This window comes from Fukomys damarensis, unplaced genomic scaffold (genome assembly GCF_012274545.1).
Source record: "Fukomys damarensis isolate Sample0158 unplaced genomic scaffold, DMR_v1.0_HiC HiC_scaffold_19, whole genome shotgun sequence".
NCBI classification, from domain to species: domain Eukaryota; kingdom Metazoa; phylum Chordata; class Mammalia; order Rodentia; family Bathyergidae; genus Fukomys; species Fukomys damarensis.
In genome coordinates, this window is record NW_022900931.1 from 53,276,019 (window position 1) to 53,285,936 (window position 9,918).

Sequence of the window (9,918 nt, forward strand, 5' to 3'; positions counted from 1 at the left end):
TTTTGCAGCTGCTCGATGTAATTCTATAAGCATCAATTATATGGGGGGGTGTATTGTTATCTGAATCTTTTACATCTTTGTCAAAGCTTGTTTTTCTATTATTAAGAGAGAAATGTTAAAATTCTATTGTGGATTTGTCCATCTTTCCCCTATTTCTGTTATTTTTTTCTTCGTGAATTTCATAGCTCTATGATTAAAGGCACACATATTTAGGATACTTCTATCTTGCTAGGGAGTTAATCTTGTAATCATTATGTAACTTTCTCCTGTAACATTCTTTGTCTTTAAATCTGCTTTGCCTGAAATTGACATAGTCAAGCCAACTTTCTTAGGGTTATTGTTTCCTTAGTATAACTTTTCCATCTTTTTACGTTCAACCAGTCTTGTGCTTTTTGTTTAAAATGTGTCTCCTATAGACAAGGAATTTAATGTTACTGTTTCTCCCCCATCAAAGCATCTGTCTTTTATGTCAGGTGAGTAATACATCTAGATTTGATCCCAATATTGATAAGCTGAGGTTTACATCTGACATCTTCTCCTTTGATAGCCATCTGTTCATCTTTTTTGGGAGGGGTGTTCGTTTTACTCTACTTGTTAATTTCCTACATTGTTTGGGGTTTGCAAATGTTGTAGGGCTGTATTTTATTTTGTCATATGTTGTTATGTTTTTAATATTTTTGGTGGTTAATGTAGGACTTTAAGTCTCTAAAATGACTATAATACTTCTTTACACTGAAGCATCTGGTATCTTATCCTTCACATCTGATGTTTTATACTTCTATTTTATGATAAAATATTCTTATCACACTTTATTTACCTCCTCATATCATTTCAGCAGCGTTTCTCTTACTTTTTTTCATCTCTGTATATGGTAAATGACACTGTCAGGTCATTATTTATATTTAAAATAATTACTTTTCTTGTACATCTAAAGTGTGAAAAAAGAGAGATTTATATTTACATACTCATTTCCAGTGTCTAATATCCTGTGTTCCATACATGCAGATCTAAGTTTTCATTTTACTTCATACCCTTAGGACTGAATGATATATTTTTTATTTATTATGCTGTAAACATGCTAGCAAAATTTCTAAGGTTTTTTAGGGGGGATATCTGAAAATATCTTTATTCTATTACCATTTTCAGTGGCTAACTTGGTGGACATAGAATTTTTTCCTTATTTTAAAAGGACAATAAAATTATCTCATCCTTTGTTTTTTGGGTAAAAAATCAGCAGTTAATTATGCTTATCCTTTCTGCCCCTAGGTGTAGTGTATTTTCAAAATGGCAGCTTTCAGAATTTTCTCAGCTTTTGGTTCTCAGAAATTCAGCTGAATGGTTTACTTTTTATTTACTTGAGATTAACTAAGTGTTTTTGTTTTGTTTTATTTGTTTGTTTAATACACTGTGCCCATTACCGTTGTTTTCTCCTTCTGGGAATGCAATAACAAGTATCTAAAACAATAACTTCTCACAGTTTTGTAACTCCTGTTCCCTTACACTATTTAAAATTTCAAGAACCCCAAAGAATGTTTGATTCTGTTGTTCTATCTATTCATATTTACTATATTAAAATAAAAACTGGAAATATTTTTAAAGTATTTACTCATTGATACAAAGAAAAATAGTAAGAAAATACCTTTTCATACAAATAACATAGTTTTCATGAAAATATTCAAACATTTTAGTGTGAAGAACACATATATTTGACAGTGCTTTTTCTGGATTATCAGAGGACAGGCTCTGCATTTGGTCTGTTCTGACTGCATTCATTCAGCATCTGGAAAGCTCTGCTGTACATCCACAAAAGAATGGCTGTGTGGAAAAGGTAAGTCATATCTTACTATTATCATCTTTAGTATTACAGACTTTCTAAATTGTCTCGGGGACTTTCATACATTGAAAACTGTTATTGTGTGATTTAGGATTTTCACATAAGTCCCTAAGTCTCTGCTTTTTTCAGAGTTTTGCTCTATACATTTGATTGGACCGTGTTGACTGATTTTTAAACAAGACAAGTTTCTTGTCTCCTCACAATCTTCTGCGAAACTTGTCTGTCGTACTTTTTAAATGTAGCTAAAATTGTCAGTTCTAGGATTTCCAATTGATGTTTTGTAGTTTATATTTCCCTGCTCAAATTCTTTATTCTTTTCTCTCATTAAGACAGTATTTTCCTTTAACTTTTTGGAAAATAATCTTAATTGTTCCTTGGTCCTTTAAAACCTTGCTAACTCCAACAGTAGTCCATCTCACATTTAGTTCCTATTGCCTTCATTGTCTTTATCCCTGAATCACATTTTTATCATTCTTTCTAGTGATATTTAATTGAATACTTCATATTCTAGGTTACCTCTTATAGAAAATTTAAATTCTATTATCTTCCTTTATGAATCTTCCTGTCGCCCATGTGCATCGGGGAGGTGGCGCATGTCAGCGCCGAGATCACCTACACCTCCAGGCACTCTGTGGAAGTCCAGGTCAACGTGATGTCCGAAAACATCCTCACAGGAACCAAAAAGCTGACCAATAAGGCCACCCTGTGGTACGTGCCCCTGTCCCTGAAGAACGTGGACAAGGTCCTCGAAGTGCCTCCTGTCGTGTATTCCCGGCAGGAGCAGGAAGAGGAGGGCCGGAAGCGGTACGAAGCTCAGAAACTGGAACGCATGGAGACCAAGTGGAGGAACGGGGACATCGTACAGCCCATCTTGAACCCCGAGCCCAACACCGTGAGCTACAGCCAGTCAAGCCTGATCCACCTGGTGGGGCCCTCGGACTGCACCCTGCATGGCTTCGTGCATGGAGGGGTCACCATGAAGCTCATGGATGAGGTGGCCGGAATCGTGGCTGCACGCCATTGCAAGACCAACATAGTCACAGCTTCTGTGGACGCCATTAATTTTCACAACAAGATCCGTAAAGGTTGTGTCATTACCATCTCTGGCCGTATGACCTTCACGAGCAACAAGTCCATGGAGATCGAGGTGCTGGTGGACGCCGACCCTGTGGTGGATAACTCGCAGAAGCGCTACCGGGCCGCCAGCGCCTTCTTCACCTACGTGTCGCTGAGCCAGGAGGGAAAGCCCCTCCCTGTGCCGCAGCTGGTGTTTTAAGAGCGGCAGGGCCAGGTGGAGCCTCAGCCCTAGAAGCCCCCCTCACGCCTGGGGCCCCGAACAGCCTTTATTATCTTAAGAAGCAGCTAAATTGCTAGAAGATCATCTTGAGTTTATATATGATTGGTATATGCTTTCTTAATTCAGAACTATGGAAAGCTCATGGTATTTGCCAAGCTCTCTAACTTGGCAGGACTTTAACTCGGCAGGGCCAGGTGGAGCCTCAGCCCTAGAAGCCCCCCTCACGCCTGGGGCCCCGAACAGCCTTTATTATCTTAAGAAGCAGCTAAATTGCTAGAAGATCATCTTGAGTTTATATATGATTGGTATATGCTTTCTTAATTCAGAACTATGGAAAGCTCATGGTATTTGCCAAGCTCTCTAACTTGGCAGGACTTTAACTCCAAATTCTCTATGCTGGGGATTTTGTCGGAGCTCAAATTTAGACTTTGTTAGAGCTGATTTAAATTAGTTCTCCTCCCTAAGACACAACTTGTCCAGTTCAAAGGATTCCTGGAATGTAAATAAAATGCTGCAGAGATGTCTTTATTCTGATAGAAGCAAAAATCCAATATCAAGTATCCACAGCACTGCTCTTCTTCCAACACTGTTCAGCCCCTGTGATCTTTCTTCTGGCTTCAGTCCCCTAACAGCTACGTTTTGGTAAGCACGGGGTAATCCCTATACACATGCAGACTGGACTTTGGCCATGGATTTGTATGGGTTCCCACACACACACAGCTCCCTTTCTTTAATGCTCCACCTTGCCGAGTCCAGGCACTTGAGATGGCCCAACCCTGATGCCTGTCTCTGCAGTTCAGCATGACTGCCATGCTCTGCTCAGACATCAGCTGGCTGTGCTGACAGTGCAGTTCACATTAGTAACCCCTGCAGATGAATGAATGACCAGGGGCCTCATCTCGTCCATTTCCTCTCTCTTTGGTATTGACTATTTTGTATTGACTTAAATACGTTTTCATATATTGTGTCTGGCTTAGGCCTGTTTATGGCAAAAGAATCAGTTTGGAGCCAGTTATACCATCATAGTTCCAAGTCAGAATTTTCCATTTTAAAAATATTGATGACAAAACTTGAAAAAGTTAAATACCATCAGAGCCAAACAAAACACAATGACCACCTATGTCATAAGCCATCTGTTTGAGACTCCTGGTCTACCCACTTGCTTTCCAAAATGTGGTCTTTAGAAGAACAATATGAGGGTCACTCGAGAGACCAAAGGAAATGCAGAATCTTAGGTCCCATCCCAGACAAAGAGATTCAGATTCTACAACTTAACAAGATAAATGGGTACCATACTCACGGACATTTTTACAAATCTGACTATAAGTTTCAGCATTACCTGTGTAGTATTTCCCAAAATAATGCAAGCAATCACCTGAAGTATGTTTTAATCCACATATTTCTAGGTGCTATTCCACTAAATTAGAATTACTAAGATGTTAATTCTTATCACTGGGGACATTTGGAGAATATTGAGCTATCTTATAAAGCTGCAAGGCTCATCAGACCCACATGTCTCATTCAAATTAGGCAACATGCCCTATAGTACCATCCTGGCTTGACTCCTAGCAGACAATTACTCAAAGGGCTTAACTCACATAAATAATTGCAAAGGTAAGTTCATTTTCTCAAGTAATTTTTAGACCATATTTTTGAAATGTCTTAGTACCGTAGCTAGTCAGCTAGTGACTTTCATATGTGGCAACTCTTCCAACTTTCTCTTAAAATGTGCCTCTTCCTGTCTCCCAAGCTTTTCTGGAGTGATGGAACCAATGTTTGCCACATAGGCAAACAAATAGATGGGGTGGGGTGAAGGGGGACATATTAGAGAATTGGTTCATACAATTACAGAAGCTGAAAAGTCCCATCATAGGCCATTTGCACTCTTGGGTGCTAGTGGCATGACTCCTAGAAAGACTCAGAGTAATGGAAGTAAACAATACAATGCCCAGTTTAAGATCAAAGGCTGAGAACTCAGGGGCCACTGGTGCAAAGGCTGAAATCCAAAGGCCAGGGTACCTGCAGTTTTCATGTCCAAGGGCTGGAGAACTAGGGTGTTCTTGCTCTAGAAGAGAAAGAAAATGTGCTTCTCTACTGCATTTTGTCCTATCTGGACTCCCAGATACCGTACTTGGATAGTGTGCATTTACAGCAATGGCAGATCTTCCCTGTTGAGTACACTGACCCATGCTAATCCCCTCTAGAAACACACACACAGATGCACACAGAAATAACACTCTGCCAGCTGTCTAAGTATTCTTTACCCTAGTCAAGTTTACCATCACAGCTCTCCTAATCCAACCTATGAAGTCGTCAATAAAACTACGGGTGTCCCTGCATCTGCAGATAAAGCTGTTAACCATTTATTTTTTATGGATTGAGAAATACAGTATTTTATATTTGTAATTTATGGACTATTCTCCACTACACTTAGAGGACCACGAGATCAATTTCTATAACCTGACCTTAGCACAATACATGGTACACAGTACATAGCGCATGGTACAAAGTACAGGGTACATGGCATAGCACAATTCTTTGGTAGCTAGTAGATTTCTAATCAGTACTATTACCCCATGATCATACTCTTACCCACTTATAAATACTACTTAAAACAAGCCTGTGACATTTTTGCCCTCGTCACTCCTATCATCTATCTACTCACCCCCGGGTAGACTGAGTCTCTACCATCATATCAGACATCCTCTCGTATATCATATAATGCCCTGAACTTCCCCGGGTCAGAGGGAGGTGAGCACCAGGGGCTGGTATTATAGCAGTAACTGCCCTGCTGCCCGCATAAGGGATTAGTCATCTCAAATAGCAGAAGCAGAGGTGGTGGGAGCAGAAGCATGTCCCACCGACACAGGATACCATCCTTGGGGGCTCTGGGCCTCCCTTGCCAAGGTCAGGCTTGTTCAAATGATACAGGGGAGCAGCTATGTGGTGAGCACCAAGCAATGGGAATGGAGCTGGATTCCCTCTCCATGACCTTAGGGAGCTTATTTAGCCTTGCTGGTTCTGTTTTCCTTATCTGCATTTGGAAACTTGATGTGTCTGTATTCAATCATGATTGCTTATGTGTAATTGTAATGCATGTGTAGGGTCACTGCTCGCATGGCTGGTTGCCCTGCCCTGGGAGTTATGTCCCTCACAAAGCCACTTTGGAGTAGAACTGAGCTTTGGACCTAAAACATGCATAACTTTGGACCCAAGATTTCACTCTATTTTTAGAACTGTATGCTAAGAAAATAATCAATGATAGAGTCAAATATTTGCATTCAGGAATATTGTTTGAAACTTTATTTATAACAATGACAATATAAAATCAGACTATATCTGACTATGGAGGGTTGCCTAAATTATGATCTATCCACATGATGAGATATTATATAGTCATTTAAAATCTTATAAAGAAAATTTAATGGCACTGGAAAATGCTCACAATATAAAGCACCCAAATAAATGCTCTATATAATTTTGTTATATGTGTATGAAGAATATAGGAAAATATTCATGGTGGTTACTCTGGATGACAATGTTGATTATGGGTGATTTAAAATTTTTTTTCATCATAATGCTCTACATATTTCAATTGTTACAAGTCAAGGTACAAGAAAAAAATCTTACTTAAAAAATATCTTTGATTTGAGATCTGAAGGCTTGAGTTTAAGTCCAGGTATCAATACCAATGATGTGAACTTAAATAAGAGAAATCTGAAAAATGGGGAAAATTTGCCTCTTTCTTCTCACTGGATGGCTGAGGGGCTGAAATCAGACAATGAGCATGAAAGAGCTATCGGGGATGGGAATGGCAAAAGAGAGATAGATGTACCATCGCTCATGTGAGATGGGCTAGGAAACATGAATTTACTCAAAAGAAATATTGGTGCTAAGAGAATTCTAAGGCTTTTGTTTTTGTTTTCATTTTGGTACCAGGGATCAAACTCAGGACCTTCAGCTTGCAAGGCAGGTAGAATTGTAATGAGGTTACCCTTATCTCCTCCAACACAAGTTGGAAATATATGAAGGGGAGAGAGACAGGAAGAGGGAGGGGAGGAAGAGGAGGAGGAGAAGAAAGGAAAGAAGGAGGGAAAGAAGGAGGGAAGGGAGGGAGGGAGGGAGGAAGGAAGGAAGGAAGGAAGGAAGGAAGGAAGGAAGGAAGGAAGGAAAGGAGGAAGGAAGGGAGGAGGGAAAGAAGGAAGGAAGGGAGGAGGGAAGGAGAGGAGCTCATCCAGAAGTTTCTTCTGCCTGATAATAGCAGTGCCTCTGGGTAGTTAAGACATAAGCTACAACTGATCACTGTACCATCAGACAGGAGCTCTGCACATGTTAGAATCATTGATCCTACACTTTAAGACCTGAAAGATCCCCCAGGGCCAGCCGTCTGCACTACAGAGGATTAGATAGGGTCTCTACCCAAAGCCTGACACTTCAGGGTGTCGGCAGCCTGAAGAGTACATTTCCTATCTTTGACAAAAGGACAGAGGCCGCTGCTGCCCACCCTGAAGATCACAAGGATACACTCAAAAGTCATTGCAGGTGGAGTGACACCAATTGGGACCACTTTGGGATGCAAGATGTGAATGTCCTGCAGCCCACCAGTCCTACCTCTCTGCAGTGACTTGCGGGAGATATTTGCACATGGCATAAGAGGGCAGTGCAGTCTTTTTAAGCACTGCATGTTATTCCAGAGACATGCTAAAGTAATACTCAGGCACAAATCGTTGCATAAAGTAATACCAGACATTCCTTACATTTCAGCATCTCAAGTTGAGCTGCAATGAAATGAATCAGTATGTACCAACATGGAAAATATCCAAGAATTTCTTGGGGGTTTCTTATTTTTAAAAACTAAGTTGCTAATCAGGGTGAAAAGCATCAAACCATTTATATAAAGATAACTCAAAATATTACAGTTTTAATTCTGTGGGTGTATAACAGTACAGAGAATGGTCTGGAAAGATTCACATCAAACTGATCAAAGTGGTTAGACGTGGGAATGAGGAACAGAAGACAAAAATCTACCTTACCTGTGTACTTTCAAGAAAAAAAATGTGTTTATCAATTGCCCACACAATTAAAATGACTTGAAAAGCAAAATTAAAATAGATGACAAAAATAATTATGGGTATCTGATAATTGAATAAACAAATGCACATACTATAGACCATTGAAGCCAGGTTTCTCATTTTTGGAAAAAGATAATAAAATGTGGGAACAGGAGGGGAAAGAGAATTGTGTTTTACCACCATTGAGCATAGAGACATTCCTTGACTCGTAATGGGGATACCCCCAATATATCCAATGTAAATCAAACATTAGGTTTAATGCACATAACTTTTAACATTTAATGCACATAACTTATCACACATCATAGCTTAACTCCACGTACACTTCCAGATGACTAACTGTCCCTCCCCATTGTTTGATAATCTAGGAGCTGCAGTTTGCTGCTGCTACTGGCCAACATCACACAAGAGAGAGTGCATAACCCCCTATCAGAAGGAATCAAATCCAAAATTATGGTTTCTGTTGAATGCACATTTCTATTACAGTATCAGAAAATTTGTAAAAATCATCAAGTCAAACCATCGTTAAGTCAGAGTGTATGTGTATGGGTAACAATTTGTGGTTTAGCAAAAAGGCTGAGAGAGGGATTTGGAAAGGAATAAGGAAAGCTGTGTGAGAAAGGAAGAGGAGGGCAAAGAAGAGAGAGACTATTTATATATCTATACACAATTTAAAAACAATGACAGCAGCAGCAGCGAGCATTTTTAGCACTCATATCTTGATTTCTACGTGCCACATTCTATTACCAGAGGTAGGGCCACTTGCAGAAATGGTCTCTTTCAGATCTAGAGCAAGAGGTATACAAGATGATCCTAGAATGACTTATAGCAAACAGCGAGGAAAGGCTCAAGAAATGACAGGGACATGTCAAAAAGAAGAAGAACAAAAAGGCAGTTAGCAATGATTCCCATGACAGAAAACAATAATAACCCATGGAATGAAATAGGAATCCGTGAGTTACACTGACATGAACAAAGTAAATGGAAAAAGGCAGCAGTCTCTTCCTTTCGGTAGAAAGGCAAATTATTTCTCGGCAGTCATAATGATCATAACAACTGAATCAACCAGAAAGCATCAGTGGATACCAAAATCACTAGGTGGATATTTGAGAAGTAGCAGGACAATCACACAGTCTCCAAAGATCAGCCCCTAAAATGTGTATATTTTACAAAGGGGGGGAAAGTATAATTTAAGAACTGCAGGATCTGGCAACACCTCTGATCCACAATATGCAGAACAAGTCTTCACCTTGCACCTTCTAGGAGAATAATCTGAGGAGAATAAAGCACTGCTTTGATGGTATCCTAATAAAACTTATCAGATAAACCCAAGTTCAACACATTTTGCAAAGCAACCAGCCTGTAAGCCCCAAAAGTGTCAACATCATAGAAAAAGAAGCCTGAGGAACGGATGCTTTCCACTGAAAGAGTTCCACAGGAACTGAAAGCAACAGTGATCTGAGATTTTCTTTCACTTTCATAGTGGACACTATTAGGACAATCAGTTCAATCAGAATAAAATGTCTCTTGTGGAAATAGGATTGTATCAATGTTCATTTCTTGATTTCCATTCATTTTCTGACTCCTGTGGGTATAAAAGTGAAATTCTTTGTTTTTAGCAAAGACATAATGATGTATTTAGGGGGTAACAAAAATCATATCTTCAGTTAATTCTCAAAACGATTCAGAAAAATTAAAGTTTGTGGATCTATGAC

The 9,918-nt window shown here is 39.5% G+C and overlaps 1 protein-coding gene across 1 annotated transcript; it reads left to right on the forward strand.

Annotated features, from left to right (window-relative positions):
* Nucleotides 1-2,393: 2,393 nt before the first annotated feature.
* On the forward strand, nt 2,394-3,110 carry LOC104874062 (cytosolic acyl coenzyme A thioester hydrolase-like; the record flags this gene model as incomplete). Its single annotated transcript, XM_033765977.1, has 1 exon — nt 2,394-3,110. A coding segment is annotated over one exon (717 nt), but the record flags the coding sequence as incomplete, so codon positions are not given.
* Nucleotides 3,111-9,918: the final 6,808 nt, after the last annotated feature.